The 21,098-nt window shown below is 43.8% G+C and overlaps 1 protein-coding gene across 6 annotated transcripts in view; it reads left to right on the forward strand.

Annotated features, from left to right (window-relative positions):
* RNF24 (ring finger protein 24) overlaps positions 1-21,098 on the forward strand; it is a 52,954-nt gene that overhangs the window by 24,481 nt on the left and 7,375 nt on the right. For 2 of the 6 annotated variants that reach the window (XM_088133191.1, XM_088133188.1), the window contains 2 exons: positions 12,413-12,562; positions 19,068-19,110. In XM_088133191.1, coding sequence (XP_087989317.1) covers positions 12,420-12,562; positions 19,068-19,110 — 186 coding nt within the window. In that variant the 5' untranslated portion in view covers positions 12,413-12,419. Of the gene's footprint in view, positions 1-5,297; positions 5,348-10,887; positions 11,433-11,479; positions 11,501-12,409; positions 12,563-19,067; positions 19,111-21,098 lie in introns of those variants that run through there. The other 4 variants (XM_088133189.1, XM_025174046.2, XM_088133192.1 and 1 more) reach the window with 4 other exon arrangements.

Raw genomic sequence — 21,098 nt, forward strand, 5'->3', positions numbered from 1 at the left:
AATGCATTGGAGTCAGAACCTGTTTGGGAAAAGCTGAGTGTGAAATTGAGGTCATTGGAGGAGGAAAATCAGGAGGAATCTGATACCGCCTTTTCGGACAAGCATGTTTTATTCAAAGTTATCAGTTTTTATGAGCAGCTCACAACGGCTTTTGCCTTTAAATAATTTTTTTGGTTGGGAAGAGTGCTACCAATCCAAGATCAGTCAGTGTTACAGCTGCTGGGGGCCATTCTGCAACCCCCCCCAAATTAAAACTTCTAAAAGTGCCCCAAATCTCGGGAGATTTTGAGAGTTATGGCCCTGGTATTTGCCTTGCTAGACCTCTCTAGAAATCTCATGAGAACTCACAGGGGTAAATCCCAACGTGGTGAGATTGATGATCTCATAACTTTTTGGCCTCCAATATCATTACTCTTGTTTTCAGATTAATTTAATTGGGGGAGTCTGCTGAAGCCTGCAGAAGCCCTGGGGTTTCCTCTGCGGGACCAAGGATGGGAGAATTTCAGACCTGAAAGACACTGAAATTATTCACAAGACCTTTCTTCCTGCATGCATGCCCCTTATACACTTGGCCCTGTTTTCCCCATGCCCTCTTTCTGGTGTCATCCAAGGGTGCCTTGAGCAATGGGAGACATTTGCTAGCACCCTCTTGGAACTTTTTCCAAAGAAACAGCCTCTGGTAAAAACCTGCTGGAAATTTCCATTTGGTTTCTACCATGGGATTTCCTCTACATGTCACTTTTCCTCTTTTGCTACCGTATACTAGGTGTCGTATTTCTTTAAAAGGTGGCTTAACTTTACAAAAGTGGTTTCCTAATCCGGTGTTTCTCAACCCTGGCAACTTTAAGATGGATGGACTTCAGCTCCCAGAATTCTACAGCCAGCATGCTGGCTGGGGAATTCTGGGAGCTGAAGTCCACCCATCTTAAAGTTGCCAGGGTTGAGAAACACTGGATTAATCCATCCTGCTTGACCTTATAGAAGTTTTGATGATGATCCATCCTGCTTGACCTTATAGAAGTTTTGACGATGAAACTTTCTGCTCAGGGGGGAGATGGACAAAAACTGGTGGAGGAAAAGGACAGATTTGCTAAAAGCCAAAAGGAGGAGGAATTACCTTAGAAATAGCCCTTTCTGCTCCCTGGACGCTGAACGTGGGTTTTTAATAGACCTGGATCTGCTTCGCAGAGCAATTCTTCCTGTTTGAAGTAGCATCCTTAGAAATGGAAAAAGACTTTAGGGGCCAAAGGATCCCGAATTCAACTTTCAAATTTCCAGCATAAGGCCAGGAAAAAGAAGGCTCTTTATTGTGTCAAACTCTTAATTGACGTAATTGTGTTTTGCATTCTTGAGCTTCAGTAGAAAGCAGCCCCCGTACGAAATTCTCTGGGCCCGGCAGTTAAATAGAGCCAGACATGGAAGGTTCTTGGGTAGAAAGCCGCCAGGAATTTTCAGAATTGTAGGAAGTTGGAAAAACATTTTGGAAAAAGCAATGAAATCCAGTCCAAAAGCAATGAAATCATTTTTGCATTGCTCCCCAGAGAACTGCCTGGACATATCCATGATCACCAGAAGTTGAATTTGACTTAAGAGAGGATCTTCTCTTCTCTTCTCTTCTCTTCTCTTCTCTTCTCTTCTCTTCTCTTCTCTTCTCTTCTCTTCTCTTCTCTTCTCTTCTCTTCTCTTCTCTTCTCTTTCTTTTCTTTATTTTGAAGGTACCCTGAAGGTTGAAAACCATCAGGGAACAATGTGCACTCTGCACATGCTTGCCAAAGGTCCACAAACCTACATTTTGTTAGCAGATTTTGTATGTACAACTGGCACAACTTCAAGCTCATTAGCAACAGCTGTCTGAGAAGTACAGTGGTGCAGGGCACACACACAGGCCATGTTAGCCCACCTCTTGTCACAGTCACTGGTTGGTCTCCAAAGTCCTAGTCCCCCTCTTCATTCCCAAAATAGGGTCCACATACTGTAACTTGGCCATCCATTTGCAGAACCACGGCTTTCCAGAGCTCTGTGCTTTGGATTCAGTCCAAAACATTAACAACAGAGATATATTTGGTTCCTCGTTAATCTGGATTAAAAAAATATTCATGAACTCCCCACTCAGCACAGATATCCAGTTGCAGCTCTAGGAGTGGCTTAGAAAACTTGGAAGAATAGTCTTAGAAATGCTCAGGGTTTGTCTTCAGCATGGAACAAAACCGTGCGGTTTCTTGTCAGCTGAAAACAAACTCTCAAAACTTTAGGGGTAGCTGTGTTTTGAGCGTGGCATGGCTGCTCTGAGCTGATCACAGAATCAGAGATTGGAAGGGAGCTCAGAGGTCATCCAGTCCAACCTTGCTCAGTGCAAGATCCACTGAAGCTCACTGAGCAATAGTCCTCTGTTTTTAGAGCTGCAGTAAGGGGACCATACGACTTCATGAAGCAGCCTATTCCCCCCATGGACCACTCTTACTATTATTCCCAGCTCCTCTTAATATCTGGGACTTGAAGTCCACACATCTTACAGTTGCCGAAGTTGAGAAACATTGTTCTAGATCACAAGCGGATCATGAAGCTGTGGATCTACCTCCCTGCAAATTCAACCCATTGGTTCTGGTTCAGCCCACCTTCCATGTGATAGCCTTGCACATGAAGCCTGCTACCATATTTCCTCTCCAGCATCTCTTCTGTAGGCCAAACATACCCAAATCCTTTCATCGTTCCTCATAGGCAGTGTTGTCCAAACTTGGCCACTTTAAGATGAGTGGACTTCAACTCCCAGAATTCTCCAGCCAGCATGGGAGTTGAAGTCCACTCATCTTAAAGTGGCCAAGTTTGGACAACACTGCTCATAGGGCTTGGTTTCCAGATCCCTCACAGGACCTTTTCCCCATCTTTCAATGCCTTTCTTAGACTGTGGTGTTCAGAATCTGGGTTGCACGAGATTTTTCTTCATTGGGATTTGAACATCGCAAACCTGACATGGGCACAGGATTGCAAGTGGGAGCTGACCAGGGCAGAATAGATGTGGGCAGTTGCTTGTCATGATCTGGCCTCTGCATTCCTGTTAATGCATCCCAAAATAGCATTTGCCTTTTTAGCAACAGCATCGTATTGTGGCCTCATGTTCAGCTTGTGATCTAGAACACTGTTTTTCAACTTTGGCCATTTTAAGATGTGTGGACTTCAATTCCCAGAATTCCCCAGCCAGCATTCTGGCTGAGGAATTCTGGGAGATGAAGTCCACACATCTTAAAGTTGCTAAGGTTGAGAAACACTGATTTAGAACCCTCAGATCCTTTTTCATGTGTACTATTAAAGCCGTCTTCCCCATCCTGTGCCTTTGCCTTTCTTTTTTTAAGCCCCAAAGCAGGACTTCACATTTTTCCCTGTTAAATATGACCCTGTTCATTTGAGCCCACTATTTCAACCTTTCTAGGTCTTTTCTTAATCTTCTCTTTTTCTTTTAAAGTGTTAGCTCTTCCTTCTCATTTTGGGTTGTCTGCCTTGAATGTTTCACATTTGGAACATTTTGCAAGATTGCAACTGAAATGTATCAATTCATTTGGATGGGAATCCCGTCTTTCCAGTATTTTGATTCGGTTTTTCAATCCACTCATTCAAGACTCGGCTAACAAACATCCCTGCAGTTTATAAAGTAGTTGTGTGGAGTTAGCTCTATAAATCAGTGTTTCTCAATCTTGGCAACTTTAAGATCTGTGGACTTCAACTCCCAGAATTCCCCATTCTTGGAGTTGAAGTCCATACATGCTGGCTAGGGGATTCTGGGAGTTGAAGTCCACACATCTTAAAGTTGCCAAGATTGAGAAACACTGCCATAAATTAACTTTGATTTGCAGCTAATGCACCGTTTGAGACTTCATTAATAACTCTTCAGTATTTATGTAATCTCACATACTTCATATTTAATATTTTAGTCACTCTTACAGCCCTCCTGTAAAGTAATTCAATGTAACTTGACCCTTTTTTCCAGACGAAAGGGTCGCTGAGCCTCTAAAATAATGTATTATTGTAAATTTATTTGCCTCTTACTTCCCTGGAACAGAACTCAAGGATAATCAAAATTAATGTTATTTCTTTCAAATAGTCCACCACTAAACCAACAACAGAAATAAAAAGGCAATAATAATAGGTTTATAAAACCAGCACTTACCCATAAAAGCCAAAATAGCTGTTAAATTTAATTGTGAGCATCCCGGAAGTCTTTGGAATTATATGTTACGAGAAAACCTTATATTGTAAATGCAAAAGTTACAAGCGACTTGGTAGGTAAAATAGATTAGGAGACATGTTGGAATATGTATTTACCAAGTCTTTTATGAGCACTTTTATGAACCAGTCTGTGAAAACAGATATAGCAATTACTTCTTGATATTGATATCCAAACTCAGTGGAGTCATTCTCTGGAAAAAAAAGAAGAAACGAGAATCACAATCTGCACGTTAGAGGGGGGTGTATAGAAAAATTCACCTGCTAGGGAGCAGAATAAATAAAGGACAATAATAAATTTCCTTATTTGTTGCTGTCCCAAAATGCCAGGCATTTGATTTTTTTTTTCAAAAAAGGATAGATTAGTCAAACGCATATGAAACTGTGTGCTTTCTTTAAAAAAAGATTGTAGGTGTGGATGGAGATGAACTAAACTAGTGAAAGGCTTGAATGTTCATTTAGGGCAGTGTTTTTCACACTTGGCAACTTAAAGAGGTGTGGACTTCAACTCCCAGGATTCCATGGCTGGCTGGGGAATCCTGGGAGTTGAAGTCCACACCTCTTAAAGTTGACAGGTTTGAAAAACACTGATTTAGGGGGAAGGTATGCTGTGATGTTTTGCAGAACTTACTTGCCTCATCTTCAAACCCATCTTTTGCACAAAGCCTTGCTCAATTCCTTCATGAAATGCATGACATAAGTTAAGTGAGCACACACGCGCGTACACAAATGCACATGCCCACTTCCATCTCGTCCCCCTTCCTTCCAAATCCATAGTAGATTAGGACCGTACGTCCTTCACAAAGGATTCAGAAGCAGCGTTGGACTTTGCGTGAGCGCCACACTTCTCTCTTCTTCAGTAGCCCCTCTTTTTCCAGCTTAAAAAGCAGCTGTTCCTTTAAGAGTCTGGGTAACAAGTCCCCTCTTTCAAAAAGCAGCTGTGCTCCCCCCACAAGATCATTGCAACAGCTGCTCAAAATACCTGTAATCCTGGATTTAGCTTTATACTGAGATTAGCATTTTGAATCTCTCATGCTCCTTTGTTTGCATCTCAAGATTGCTTTTTCTTGGTTTCCTAGGGAGAAACTTCACTTGACCCATAGAATATGCCTGTTCTTCACACAACCAGGTCAGTTAAAGATCTGTGGGTTGCATTTATGGAACCTGCTAACCTTTTAATCCTGGTTAGTTACATTTCTTACGTGATCTCAGCCCGCTTGGTTTACGGTTCCATGTCTTCTGGGAGCTCAAGTAGCTACATTTAGGGATGTGAATCCAGGTGCATTGGGCTTAACTCTCATCCAGCCTTGTGGGATAGATTACAACCCCCCTCATTCCCAGCTAGCACAGCCCCTGGTTGTGATGGGAGGTGTAGTCCCACATACCCAGAGGGAACTTTGTAGTGGAGGAGGGTTCCTTGAAATTATCTCGGTGACCTGGATCCAGTTAGGTCCACATGTCCTTGTGTCCTCTCATCCTGGATCAGTGGAGGTGGCCCCTGTAAGTGAACTCATTGGAGAACAAGGGAATCCAAATGAAGTAGAGAATTTAGGATGAAGTTGCAAGGTGGTCTTCGCCCACCTGGTCTCTGTCCATCACCCGTGGCAGAGCCTCCAGGATCACTGCTAGCTTCAGAAACTCTCTTCCATTCCTTATTCCTGATCAATATGGTTGCCATTTCAGTGTCCCACAGTGTCCTGGAACTGTAGGTTCTCCTCAGTGGGAACCAGGTCTTCCACAGCTTATTGAAATACCAATTTTGCTGAATAGGCAGAGATTCCCCCAAATGGCCACTTTATTCAAGGAAGCCGTGGAGATGATGATGATGGCTGAAAGGATCAGCACAATGCTCAGTGGAAGATTTTAAAAATTGGCCTCTTGGCTCCCTCCAGGGAGATACCTGCATGTGGGCTGGCAGAGTGGTCTTGTGTATTATTTATTAACCAGGCTGTATTTATAAGGCTTATTTCATTTCTCCTCTTCCTAGCCTTAAACCTCTTGGCTTTAGAAACCAACACTTGTTCACAACTGTAAAACTAGCCCAGCTTGGAACTTGGGTTGGCCCCCAATTCAAACATAATATCTCCTTCCAGGTGTTCCTAAATGTGAAGCTGTGTGCAAACTGCTAATAAGCAATGGAAAATACTGTTTTTCTACTGTCTTGAAAGATGGTTGAATGAATGAAATCATTAAAGACTTGAAAGACATACACACACCCTGAGTTCCTGTTCCTGGATGAATCTTCTTTTGTGTTAGAGAGGGGAAAGTATTTACTTTCATTTAAAGTCATTGAATTTCAGGAACTAGGGGGAAAAAACAGCTGATCTCTATCAAATGTTTGGGCAACATATTTCTGTTTGCCACAGTTGTGGTCAGAGTGGCCTGGCATTCTGCTTGGAGTGTGACCCCATGGAAGCCTGTAAATTCTCAATTGTGAATGTAACAGAAAGGAAATAGGATTAAAGACACGACTAGAGAGAAATTGTGTTAGCTGTGCCATTTTAATTGCATCTAAATGGGAATCGCATCAAATTGAAGTAGGGTTTTTTTCCCCCTAGCTGTTATTTTTGGGAGGGACCCCTTGAACTGGGGCCATTAGCCCCCAAAGCAATTTTTTTTTTATGCATATATGTCATGGGTAAAAGTTATAAAATTTATCAAAACTGCAGGGAGGCAGAGCCATCCCCGCAAACCTTGCATTTGCTGAAGAGGAAAGTCTGCAAAGAATATTCAGTCATCTTGTTTCCATTAAATCTCCCTTTCTTGTTTTCTCTGCATGTAGAAAATTAGCAGTCTGGGTGATTTTCTTCCTGTTGTGCTAGTTTTCTATGTGCAAGGTTTTTTTTTTTTTAATGTGAGGCATAGCCTTGTTAATTCCCATCTCCTGCCTGAGATCAATCAACCACTTCAGCTAGAGCAGTGTGTGCAATTCTTCTCTTTTGCAAAAAAAAAAAAAAAAAAAGAGAGCTTTTTAATGGGTTTGAAAATGCAAAGCTGATTGAAACTGCAAATGATATAGTTAAATGGCACAGATGTCCGTGAGGGTCCCATGGCTTCAGGGTGAATCCTTTGCGACTGATTAAAGGAATAAAGGCCTGTGGGGTGTGTGTGTGTGTGTATTTGTATATGTGCCCATATATCCACCACCCTCCATTTAGTTATATGTTTATTTGTTCCACTTAATTAATCTTCTGTATCATTTCCTCACTCCATTGCTGATAAGATGTGAAATATTACAGGAGAGAGTTGGACTCAAATCTGTCACTGTAATTTATTGAACTCAATTGCCGTTGGAGCAGCTGATAATAATAAAAAATACAGCATAATTGAAAGCAGGATTAGAACAGAATGAAGACCTGCAATAAGTAACGTAGAATAAAAAAACGAATCGGAAGTGCCAATTAAAAAGATGCGCTTGCTCGCGTGTTGTGAAGTGGAGATCAGATCACGTGCAGTTCCAAAGGAGATTTTTTCCCACAGTTTGGGAATAACAGGGAAGATCTTCCTTAGGCATTAAACTAGCAGAGCTTGGCAAGAGGAGGCACCTCCAAAGGACCCCTTCTGCAATTTCAAAAAAAAAAAAAATGGTCAGAGCAAGAAAGCGGCCATTCGGCTAGAAATCTATTTATTTATTTGTGCCATTTATTTTCTGTCTCCGTCTGTGTGGACGTTGGGTGAAACGCAGACTCCAAAATTGAAAACAAGGACACATGATCACACTCGTAACAATACACTTATTTGAGAGGCACGTTCACACGAATGGTTCCACGTGGATCAGTCTCCGAAGGCCCTCCCGAACAGCTTCCAGAAAACCGTGAGATATGGAGCCAGGTTTCCTTTGGGGTGGGCTGGGGGGAAGCTGTTCCACAGGAGGGAGCGTATTTAGAGTAAATCCATTAAAATAAATAGGACTCAAGTCAGCCAGGATGACTTTGAGTTCTGTTGAGGTCGATAGATTTCTTTGACGCTTGGATCCAACTCAGTATATCCTACGGGCGTAGCAGTGGTCTAGTTTGGAAGATGCAAAATGTAGACAACGTTAACCTGGCTACGATGAACTAACCCTCTTTGACCCTGTAGTCCCCCTTCTTATTTTATCAGTGGCGTTTCTTGCACACTAGGAGTGTAATACCTTTCCCAGTGGGGAGGAGGAGAAATGATTGGCTATGCCCCTACTTGTCACAAAACCACCCAACCAGGAAGAGATGCCATTAGCAGCATCACAGCCGTGCGCCAGTAGGTCCTTAGGATGCTCCACCGTAGCCCTACAAGCAGACTTTGAAATGTTTTTGTTTGCTAAACCACCAGGGTGGTTTATTGGGTTTGGGATGAAGGTGATGTGCAAACCCACCAGTTTGCAAAGCCACATTTGTGGCAAAGTGAATCTTGCCCCTATGGTTTATTTAATAAAGCCCAGTTAAGCAAGAGATGCCTTTGCAAGAATTGGAACAGGGCAGACGTGGCTGTTTCTGCAAGGGGCCACGGATCTAATGATCTCTACCACGAATTATACAGCTTCAGTCCTTGCGAAGGGTGAGCGCAATGTATGCAAATGTATGCAGTGCTTTCATAGACAGGAAGTCTACGTAGATACTAAGGATGGTTTGTGTGTGTGTGTGTGATTTCCACATTTCCTGGAATTTGAGATTAGGTCATGCTGACAGCTTTTTCCTTTGTTTTTCCTACTGCTTCTTCTGTTTTCTTCTTTCTTTGCACAAAAATGTGTTGCGTAAGGAAGATGACCACATACCTGCAGAGCAGCATTATAACCTTGCTTCTGAAAACACTGAGGACAAGTGCTTCCTCCACATTACACACAGACACACGCATTTTGGATGAGGACAAGCATTTTCCTTCCTTTCCTATGTGACGAGCCACTTTTTTGTATAGTGTGTTAGTTCACTGGTCTTGCGAGTGATGAATCAGTACCGTGCAATCTCTTTCTGACTTCCAACCTGATTTACTTTTCTTTGGGTGGGAAAAATTTTTAGTCATGTGCTTTCTCCTTTAACAATGTGGGAAACTCCATAGGTCTGCTCCTAAGCAGATAGGAAGTGAAGGTAGACTGAGCTGAAGCTGGTTGAGATCTGGGTCCTCTTTCTCCATGAAATGTGTGTCCCTCAAAACAACTGTATTATAAAGCAGATAGAAATAAAATTTGGTAAGTTGACTGCTCCTAAGTTCTCACTGAAATGGGGATTCATCCTTAGGGTGAAATCCTTTGTCACAGTAGTTTAGAAAAGCCCAGCAAGAATGATTGGGGATCTAAAGAGAGAGGTGGGGATGAAGTATGTTTAGAAAACAGAGGAAATCGAGGAGGACTAACAGTAGGTGTCAGCTCCACCAGGTAGACCAGACCAAGAATCAGCTCCATAGAAAGGCTGAAACTATTTTTGTTGAGATTGGCCTTAATAACAGTGTCTTATAAGCCTGCGCTGGATCTCCTCCCCCTTCTTGCACTCCAGTGAATTAGGGAGGCGTCTGCCTGAGCGGCTTTCTCCTTCCTTCTGCTTGTTTTGGACTTAAGACCGGTTTTTCTCCTTGTCACCTTGGTAACAGGTCTGGCCTATCTCTGTCAAGGTCATTTTCCTTACTCCTACATCAGGAGAGATTCAACAGTGGTACCTATAGCCCAGGAAGGCAGTGGGGTCCCTTCATTGGAGGTGCTTGACTAGAGGCTAGACATCCATCACTTGGGGTTCTTCAGTTAGGCTTCTTACATTGAGCAGAAGGTTGAACTTATTCCAACATAATTACTTTATAGAATCATCCAAATGGAAGTATCCAGACATCTAGCTAACCTCCACTTGAAAACGAAGAAGAGCCTATCTCCACTCTGGGACATTGATTCCACTGCCAAATTCCTCTTATTATTTCCAGATTTTCTTCTAAAACTCTGCTGGAACTTTCCTTCCTGAATCTTAATCCATTATGCTGTGTCCTGCCCTCTGAAACTAGAGAAGACAGGTCTTGATGTTCTTCTGTGTGACATCCTTTCAGATTTATGAAGAATGCTATCTTATCTCCCCTCACTTGGCATTTCTCATTTTAGTTATTCTAGTCCCCTGATCATACTGGTTGCCCTTCTCTGAACGGGTTCCATTTCTCTGAATCATTCTGAAAATGTGGTGCCCAAAACTGGGCGCAGTACTTGAAGTGAGGTCTGACTATTGCTCACTATTGCTCTCCTCATATCCCCTCATCCCTTATGGTGCATTCGATATTTGTTTCCTAAGTCAAGAATCTTGCAGTTGTCTCTTCAGTTACTTTCAGCCCACTTCTCCATTCTACCAAGACTGTTCTTGATCAAAACAATCCCACCCAATTATTCCCTGTGCTTCTGGTTAACCACGGTGATTAGCACCCAGAATTGCTTCTGCAAACTAGGGCCCCATGCTGCAGTTGAGAGAAGAGCCCTTCCCATCATGATTTATAGCCTCGAGAAGCCTGTCTATGGTTGGAGGATGCTGTAAGATGCCAGATATCACTAGGGTGGAAATAATCATGGAAGCTGCATCTCCATGGGGGGTCATTGAGACCTCTTGGAACTTACTTTGCAGGGGTGTGAGTTGTGGGTTTCCAGCTGTGCAAGTCATGTTATGCTTTCAAGGGTGTGCCAATCCACACCTTCTGCTTCCACCAAGGAGGCCAATGACATTGGAGTGAAGGTGGGGAACAGTCAAAGGGGAGCATTCTGGACTGATACCCAATTCATCCTGTGGTTGGACTGAGCAATGCTTGGAATGAGGAATTCAGCATAAAACCTGCCAAGCAGCTGTGTTGGGAACGAGCCTGTGAAAAAAGCTGCAGAAGTCTATTTTTATGGTGCTTTGGAATTTTCCTCTGGCAGCCCCACGTGCCCCATGGAAATCTCCCTTCCTTCCTCCTCCTCTTCTTGCAAACAGATCATAATAAGGGCCCGAATGGGAGACCACGCCTAGAAGACAAGGAACGTTCTGCCTCTCAGAAGCTCAGCCAAGGCAGGGATCCATTCGGAGGACGGTCGGTCGGAGTGGGCCTTGGAGAACAGCCAAGCTGAGCTGAGCTGAGCTGCCGAGAGCGTTCGCAGGAGGGAGTTTCTACCGGATGCAAGGCTATTCCTTGCCACACTGACGAACGGTGCTCGGTGCTCGTTTGCAGGGAAAACAACTTTCGCAGTTCCCCAATCTGTTGAAAAGCAGTGGGAGGGTTAGCTGCCCAATGCCACACAGCATGTGAGTCTCCTGGTGGTTTTCTGAGTCTGGCGTGGGTGTCGAGGAGGTGCCTTTTCAACTGAAGTGAGGTCAGAGAAAGGACTGGTTGCCAAATGCTGCTACTTTGCGTTGGGCTGTTGGGGTTCAAGTGATGCTGGGTTCTTCCAGATTCCCGTGCTGGGCTGAAGTCAGACAGGCCCATCTTTCCTTTCGTTGTTCCTTCACCTTGTGGGTCCTATGAGGAGGGGGGCTCTTGGAGAGGAGGCCTGGGGAAGCAGGAAAGGTGTGAGAAAGGCATCTTGGAAGGTGCTTCATACCCAGATCCTTTCCATTTCCCTGGCAGCAGGCTCTGATGTCCTCTCTTTCAGGATTGCATGGGACACGTCGGGTATGCTGAACGTGGGTTCTACAGTCCCCTGCTTGATTTGAAATAGGGGTTTCTGGATTTTGCCGTCGATCCATGTATTGCTTATTGGCCCTCAAGAGTGAGGGGTTGGGGGGCTAAGTTAGCAATCTATTTTCCCCACCCACCTGGGTGGTTCCACCTTGGAAGCATGTTTTCCTTCTTGCATGCCATAATCAGACCCAATCTCTATTTCCATTCCATATCTTGGTGCACCTATCCCAGCCCTGTACTAAAAATGATGTTAGGTTTTTGAGAAACAGAAATGGTGCTCTAACACTAGAAAAGAACCATCACCTTTCCTCGCGGCTGCAGTGTAGTTGTGTTCCATCTCTGCTGCGCAGACAGCCTCTATCGGGTCGTTTCCATGTTTTTCTTGCCATGCATTTGCTCTTCTGTGTCCACTCTCATTTCCAGCCTTGTATTCTTTCTTTCTTTCTTTCTTTCTTTCTTTCTTTCTTTCTTTCTTTCTTTCTTTCTTTCTTTCTTTCTTTCAATAATTGCACTGCTGTATTGAATGATGGGGTGTAAAAGAGAAGGAGAAGGAGTTCTGATTTCTCACCATGTTGTTTTTCCTGTTCTTTTGGCTTCTTAGCAGACCATCCATGAGCTCAGATTTCCAGCATTACAGTTTCAGGATGCCAAACATTGGATTCCAGAACCTGCCTCTCAACATATACATTGTGGTCTTTGGCACGGCTATATTTGTCTTCATCCTTAGTTTACTCTTCTGCTGCTACTTGATAAGGTAAGAAACAAACAGCATCTTTTAGAGCCAGAACGTGCTCAAGTCATCCTGGCCCAACCAGATTGCGCAAATTCACTGCAGTTGCTCTGTCACCTTTGTACTCAGCGTGCGCTTGATTATCTGTGTGTGTTTGAAGGAGGAAAATTCCCCATGACTCAATGGACGAGTGGAGACCACGCGATCTGGTTGGGCCAAGTTTATTTGAACGGCGCTGGGGACAGACCACGAGGTTCTGCCCACTGAAGGAGCGTGCAAACAACTTTTCTGAAGTCATGTAATAAATGGTGACCAGTCATGACATCAGATGCCAAACATAACATGGGTTAGATTTTCCGCTTATAGTGAGATAAGAAAAATAATAAAGTGGAGGTTGGAACGAGTCAGTATTTGTAGCGAGTTACTTCCTAGTTCCCGTTTAAAAACACAAGTGCTGATTTCAGGTAACTCGTGAGCCGGCATCTGCAAATGTCTGAGCAAGCTACTAAGGAGGCTTACTTGAGTTCAGGAGTCTTGGTAGTTTGGAGGTTTGAGCTCAGGTATTTGTTTTACGCCTTCATGTTCTTGAGGATGAATGAGGCACTTGTTCAAATTCTTGAGTCGCGAGGTTCCTGTGGTTTGCCTCCGAGCTGCTCAGGGCAGCTGGATCGCTTTGGGAAAAATTGCAGTTAGTCTTGGGTCTAATCCAGCCTGGTTTGTCTTATGAGGACGTGCAGATGGTGGTAAGGGGGTAGGAGTGTAGCAAGGGCGTCTCTGAAGCTGAGTCCTCTGGAATAGGGACTTGCCATGATCAGGTCACCCATACCTTTGTCTCCCATTTGCAAGGCCCCACGTTCTGGTGTTTTGAAGCAGGAGGGATTAAGCAAGTGCGTGTAGGCATTTGGCCCTCTTCTTGTTTCAGAGTCAGTTCAGTAAGCTTTGCTTGTTAAGTGGAGGATTGCACAACAGGGGACCAGCATAAACCAAAGGGATCCCCCCCACCACCACCTCTGCATAGTGGAACAGATAAGGAAGTATAGAGGGAAGCCGTATTCACTGAAAAATGCATGTCCCACTGCATCCTAACCCGGTGGCATTCAGGTGCTGGTGGCTTGGGACTTGGGTAACTGTGAGATTGTAGAACCTGCCCGTCCTGGGAGACCCAAGACAGAGAACCTCCATAGAGTCCCTCCCCAAGCAGATCCCAGCGCCAGGAGTCCCAGGAACGAGCCTTCTCAGGGATGGCCCCTCTCCTCTGGGGCAGCTTGGAGATAAGGATGGGCTCTCCCCATTAGAACTTTGGAGAGCACCAACGGCCATCTCCTTAGGAGGAAGTGAAAGACTGACTGTTCTCCTGAAGGTTGCGAGATGTATAGGTGGGATGATGGTTGTTGATTTTTTGGGTTGCTTTGGGTTTATTGCGTGTTTTTAGTCTTCATATTGAGTTTTGGGAACTTCTTGGAGCTGATGGGAGCAGCATTGAAGCAGAAAGGGGGAGGAGGAGATGGTGATGGAGAAGGAGAAGGAGGAGAAGGAGAAGGAGAAGGACAGTTGGTTTTGCTCATGGGGCTTATATCTGGAAGTTTGAAGGGCCCAATCAAAAAGCTTCAGATTCAACTCATGGTGTTGCAGCTTACAGGATCTATGAGTAGCTGGTCAGAGGGAATCTTTAAAAGCAAATTCCGAATTAATCTGCAGCCTCAGACTCTCACATCCAACCGAGACCATCAGCTCGGTTTGTTCTGTTGCAAATTGCCTTGCACACCTATAACCAAAACCTACCCCTCTTTCAATGAGTCCCATGCCTGCCAAACTGTTTACAAGAGCTGGGTGCTGCGGTCTTCCATCACAAGGTCTATGCCCAAAGCAGCAAGTTCTGTTTAAAAATACATATTTTAATTCTGGGTGTGAAACAAGAGAAGCCCAAAACTCACCAACCTGAGAGGCTTTTGTTTTTTAATTTAAAGGAAAAGATTGGTCTTATCCTACCATCCCAACCCTCTTAGCCTAACCCTGTGGTACTCCAAAGCCCATTATATTTGATATTCGCTCAGCTCTATTTGCATCCTTCCCTGATGCATTGATCTCTGGCTTTCAATCACATTGACGCTTGGTCTTTATCCTTCCTCTTTTTCGAAGCAGAGTGACTCATACAGTTACTTATTAGAATCTTTATTGTTCTCCAAGATAATGTCTAGCTAGCACAGGTGCAGAAAATGTTTGATGTTCCAGGCTGGGCACTTTGTTCTGCAGAGTAATGTTTTCAGCCGGGTGCAGGTGGGTTTTTATTCATGTAAGGGGAAAACCAGATCTCTAAACTCCATTTACACTTAGCGCTGAGTTTCACACGTGGGAGGATGCTAAAAACGGTGTCCTATCTTTTGAAGGCACCCCTCTGTCCCTAGAGCACCACCATCACCACTGTTATATTTTCTCAGGAAGAAATTGTACGTTTTGAACTTAATAAACGTTTAGTATCTCACCTGGCCACCCTGTAGCCTGACATAAGAAAGTTAGCCACTCAACAGCACAATTTTGAAATGTATGAAACCAGCTTGACTTGTTAAGATGACCATAGTGGGAAGAAAAGAACCCTTTCGACAAAATCACTGCTACTTTAGAAGTTGGGGTTCTGATGCTGAAAGTTTGGAGTGGAATCTTTGGGGACGTTGCATCAGCCTTGAATCCCATGGTTTCTAGCTAGGAGCAAAAATTCAGGTTCTGTTTGGTGGTCAGGCAAGAAGAATAGCTACGATGGGGGATTCAAGAAACACCTTGCAGAATGTTTAACTTCCAATTAGAGTTTTCCAAACCTAAAAAATGTAAGTTTGGACTTGGTTAGTATTGGGATGAAAGAGAACCAGGAAATCCCAGAGCTGTAGGCTAGACTGGGAAGTGGAACATAATGTCATGGAGGACACTTCTTCACTGCTGCCAAGAAAGCTATCTGGACCATCCAGATAGTCACCAGGACACAGAGGAATGTGTGCAACATACCATAAATCTCACTCACGCACAGTGATGTGGGAACCCAACCATTTTGATTTATGTAAGGTTTATCACTCGGCACAAGGGCCAGCAGTCTTTTTGGCTGCCAGGGCCTGGCAGAAGAAAATTGGCCTCTTTAAAATCTCACGTATAATCTGGGCAGCAGAAAAAGAGAAAGAAATAAAGCAGCCTGCAAGCGTGGAATCTTCTTGACATTTGCAAAGTTGCAGCGATACACAGATCTCTGGCAAGGGTTGGCAGTTTTGCGAGATTTGGGGGCCAGTTTTGAAAAGGATACCCCTACTAAGGGTTTTAGCTGTACAAGGGATCTTAATTCACTAATCTGTGTTGCTTTCACTGGCTGATTTCTCAAAGCAACATATGCATAAAATTAGTCCCAAAAGGGCATATTTTATTTTTATATATGGCACTTTTTCCCCCCAGGAAAATGGGGGAAGGTCTCCTTCTTGGAGCTTATCTTCTGTAGCTTTTGTAAGCATCGGTTCTATTAATAATGATTCAAATCTGCTCAGCAGTTTAATTGTGGCACTTTTGGTGATTAAACAGTGTTTTACACAGAGTGATGTAGCCAACTCATTGATGTTAGTGTCACAACTTGGTTTTACCCATGTTCTCTGCCAGAAGAACACAGCTGCAACGTGCTGGATCACCAGCTGTGTCTTTGGACAGAGTCCAGCGTTTGCGGGGCATCCCCTAGTATCTTGGTTCTTTCAGTTTTCCCTTTGGCCTGCAAATTAGCACTTTCTCCTTATTGCAATTCATGCTGGCAAATAAATCTAACCAAGGGTTAGCCCCAGCCTATCCATCCAACTGTCTTAGCAATTGTATTTAGTAATGAAAAATGAAAGGAGAAAGGGAAGGACTTGGTCCTTCCAAGGTACAAATCCTTCATTTCATGGTATTCACCTGGAAGCAAATTCTGCTCACCGTAGATGACAAAAGAAACAACTGTTTGCTGTTCGTTTTAGCTAACTAATCAGGGTTAGTTAGTTAGCCTCGTTTAGTTTGTGCTTGCTGACCCTTCCGTCTTATTATAGCTATCCTCTGCTCCAATTCTGCAATTTGTTGTTTGCAGACGATGACTTTTGCAGATGGGCATTTAGGACCTGACACTGTTTGGAGAGTTGATTATTTTCATCCTGAGTTGTGAACCTGATCGTAATCCATCCATGGAAGCTCATGGGTGACTTTGGGCCAGTCAACTTAAACTGTCTCTCTCTCTCTCTCTCTCTGTTGGCCCAGGAGAGTCATTGTGAGAAGGGAGATTGCTCCCTTGTAAGCCAGTTTGAACTCCTGGAGAAGGCTGGAAGAACTTCTTGTATGTGGTAGATGGACGCACCTCTAGCACAGTGTTTCTCAACCTTGGCAACTTGAAGATGTGTGGACTTCAACTCCCAGAATTCTGGGAGTTGAAGTCCACACATCTTCAAGTCACCAAGGTTGGGAAACACTGCTCCAGCAGTTGGGATCAGGAGGGTCCCCCCTGTACATCTGAGTATTCCAAGCAGATCCATAAGGAGAGAGGTGGTCAGTTAGATCCTTCCTGTGCTTTGGGGCCAATGTTTCTGCCAACGGCTTAGAAAGGGTTGATTTCTACGGTCCGGTTCCCCTGAAGGTTGTTAGGTTCACATAGGAAATCACACCATTCTCCATTCTATTAAGGCAACAGCAGAAGCAAGAATCAAGTTGGCCTAAAATAAAAGCGGAACTCCCGATTTGGCCTTCTAACTACGTAGATATTTTGCATTTTTAAATTAAAACAAGAGGGGGGAAAAAAGAAGAAGAAAATCTCCATAGAGTAGTTATAGCTGGGAGGCAGCCCTTAAATGGCATTTGTGGTCATTTGAAGAGTTCTGTTTATTTAAAAGCCAGTGGAAAAAGTAAAGTAAAAAGTAAAGACAGATGAGGTTGTTGGCTTTTCAAAGCTGGGTGTCTGGGGATATCTCAGCCTTCCCCAATCTGGCAGCCTTGGGACTACAGCTCCCAGAATTCCTGGGCAGCATGGGCAATTCTGGCAGTTACAGCCCCAAAGCATCTGAGGGCGCCACGTTGGGGAAGGTGGATATATGAATTAACTCCTCAGGAATAATCTCATTGGAGACACTGCATCTTTAAAGATCTTCCTATTGCATGTTGTCAGGTTTTGATGGTTTCTTTTCTCTTCTAGACTATGTTGTCTGTTTTACAGATTTTTCTCTTTGAACTTGGAGAGATTAAGGGTAATATTAATGGGGGTAAATGTTTTTTTTTTAAAAAAAAAACACAGTATGTTTTTTTTCCCTTCCCTTCCCCTTCTGCATTTCTCTTCGCATCTGTCACTTGCCGTTATTTCCACTTCTTGCTACCCGTTGGAACGCAAAAGTAAAAGGGAAATTTCTAAGGGAGACTGCTCATCGATAGTTTAATTTTTGCTTTTGGGCTTGAGCGGAGGTTTTGGGGTGTGGTGGAGGAGGGAAAGGGTTTAGGGAAAAAAGGCAGCGAGTATTTTGCCCTCTGAAGCAAAACAACCTAAAATTTTCCATGAGTTGCTCGCTATTTTCTTAGGCTGCTGTCAGCTTCCGGGACACACCTGCCATTCCCAAAAAGAAACCAAGATTTGCATGATATAATCTTTAGATCAGGGTTCCTCAACCTCAGCAGCTTTAATGTATTCCTGCTTCTCCTTTTGAATCATCTAAAGCAGGGTTCCTCAACCTCAGCAGCTTTAAGATGGGTGGACTTCAACTCCCAGGATTCCCCAGCCAGCATGGGGAATCCTGGGAGTTGAAGTCCACCCATCTTAAAGCTGCTGAGGTTGAGGAACCCTGCTTTAGATGATTCAAAAGGAGAAGCAGGAATACATTTGCCAGCCAGGAGCTCCCAAAGGTTACTTTAAAAAAGGCTTCGTTAGTGGGCAAAACCAAGGAGGCATCTAAGTAGCCAACCTAGGGTAAGATGGACAGCCTAGATTTAATAAATGAAATAGATTTTGCAAAGTGACATGGCTGCACAGCATTGAAGGGTCTTTGTCTCTTCCAACCTCCAAATCGTTCTCTCATTTTGTATGGAACAAAGCCCCCTTGCCCCACCACTGAGGGGTCTTTCTGTCCTTTCCAACTGGGGGCTGAATTTCAGAAGCAGCTTCACCCCGTCATAGGTTCCAAAGCGAAAAACTAGACATTGGGGAGCATTCCAGCTAGACCAGAAAAATGCTCCCTTATATGGTCGCTTTTTGTAATAAATAAATAAATAAAGCATCCAGTGTTAAGATGCTCAGAAAGAGTACGGTAATTCTGAGAGGAGTACCGAAGGGTGAAATTAACAAGTTATGCTAAACCAATCTTTCTCAACCTTCGGGAACTTTGAAAGGTGTGGACTTCAACTCCCAGAATCCCCTAGTCAGAGAGGTGGGGCCAAGGTGTGCTGTTAGTCTTTCTCCTTGTTTCCAGTGTGCTGGGGGGGGTGGTCCTTGATGTGTGTGTATGTGTCTGTGTGTGTAGTTCTTTTTTCATATATATGTATATTTATTTTTGCTTTTCAGGCTAAGACATCAAGCCCACAAAGAGCTTTACGCCTACAAACAGGTGAGCACGAACTCTCTTTTCAGTTGTCAAAGCAATTTACAGTAAATTCTCGTTATTCGCATAGTTATGTTCTTATAACAGTGTTTTTCAAGCTTAAGATGGGTGGACTTCAACTCCCAGAATTCCCCAGCCAGCATAGCTGGCTGGGGAATCCTGGGAGTTGAAGTCCACCCACCTTTAAGCTGCCAAGGTTGAGAAACATTGAACCAGATGAGTAAGTGGAACAACACAGAGGTTAATGTTCTAGAATCAGAATTCAAGAATGATCTAGATGTGTTAGAAAAGTGTATTGAACGTATTAGAAGGAAATTTAGTAGACGCAAAAGCAAAGTTCATCCTGTAGAAAAAGAAATCAAATTGGATGGGGCATATCACATGAGAGAGGTTCTAGGTTCCTCTTTGTTGGGTGGGTTTGCGCAGAGGCTAGATAGGCATCTGTCTGGGAGGGGTGAATTGGGAGTCTTGCGCAGAGCAAGAGGTGCTGTTATTAGGCAGATCTAAGTCACCAAAATAGCCTGGAAGGTTTTGGATTCTTCCAAACTCTTTCACCAACCCAGTTGGGGATGAGTGCAAAAGGGCAAGGGGGCTGAGGCTAACATTTTGCATTGAGTGGAATTAAAGAGGAAGCTGAGGGTGTCTTATGGAAGGTTACATCAGGTGGCACCACGGATCTCCACTAAGGTTGCTGATTGAAGAAATAAGCAGAGTAAAAGGCATTTAAGATCTTATTGACATCATACTCTGTGTAGGACTAGATAGCTTTCCAAGAACCCATCATTCAAGAGTCAATCAGAGTCCATTGGAGTTGGGCAGCTATTACAAATTTGAATCAATCAATCAATCAATCAATCATGTTTGCCCAGTTAATTATCCCAGTATGGTCTGTTTCTTGGCACTGCTCTTTTGTCCTGAAGGAATACTGGAGAAAACTGAGTGCCTGAGCATAATCAGAATGTATCTACTCCTCCAGGAAGTACTTGCACCTGGAATTAGGGAAGGAGAAGGAGGAGGGTGACAAACTATGGAACTCAAGAGAGTCCCTGCTTTTTGTGCAGAAGCACTTAGGTGAATTTCCTGCCTGGCATCTCCCCTGAAGGGAAGCAGAGAATGATCAGGTAGTTAGTCAAAAGGTTTTGTGAGATGGATTTCGCTTTCCATCATCTCTAGATCCAGGGGCTCCCATGCAAGGTGTCTTCCTCAATAGGTACAATCCATTGACACAGGATGGTGCTGTAAGAATCCCAGCTAGTCTCTTGCTTCTGCTGATTCCCCAATGTATTTATTTACCAACTTTAGACACTGCCCAACTCCATTTTGGCTCTAGGCGCTCTATAGTGTAGATTTAAAACAATAAAATGCATACTGTCTCAACAGTGGACGTCTTAAAAAGCAACACAGAAGTTGTTTCCTCGTTTTTAAATGTTTTGACCCATTTGTAAACCACCCAGTGTCACGGTCGCTGGGAGGCAGATAAATTTAATAAGTAATCATTATCATCATCATCATAGCTTGTTTGAACGCAGTGAGGGTGGGAGCTGTGCAAATCTCAAGGGGGATATCAGTCCAGAGGGCAGGCACTATGGGGCAGAAGCCCTGCTTCCTAGCTCCCATCAGATGGTATTGTTTAATCGATGGGACCCTCAGCATGCCAACTCTGCCAGATCATATAGGATGGGCAGAAACAGGTAGCCAGGCCCTATGCCATAAAGAGCTTTATAGGTGGTAGCTAGCACCTTAAACCATACCTAGAAGCCCGCTCATAATCAGAACAGCTCACACAACAGAGGTTTTATGTAATCGTACTGTGGCATACCCATAACTGCAACTGTTCAGGACCAGCTGCAGCTTCTGAGTGGTCTTTAAGGGCAGTCCCATGTAGAGTGTATTGCAGTAGTCCAAACCCAAGGTGAACAAAGTATGAATGACTATCTTAAAGGCCTCCAAGTCCAGGAATGGGAACAATTGGTTCACTACACTCAAGCAGGAGC

The sequence above is a fragment of the Python bivittatus genome, unplaced genomic scaffold, assembly GCF_059951505.1.
Source record: "Python bivittatus isolate LINGU-HERP-01145 unplaced genomic scaffold, Pbiv_v1 ctg000070_np1212, whole genome shotgun sequence".
NCBI classification, from domain to species: Eukaryota; Metazoa; Chordata; class Lepidosauria; order Squamata; family Pythonidae; genus Python; species Python bivittatus.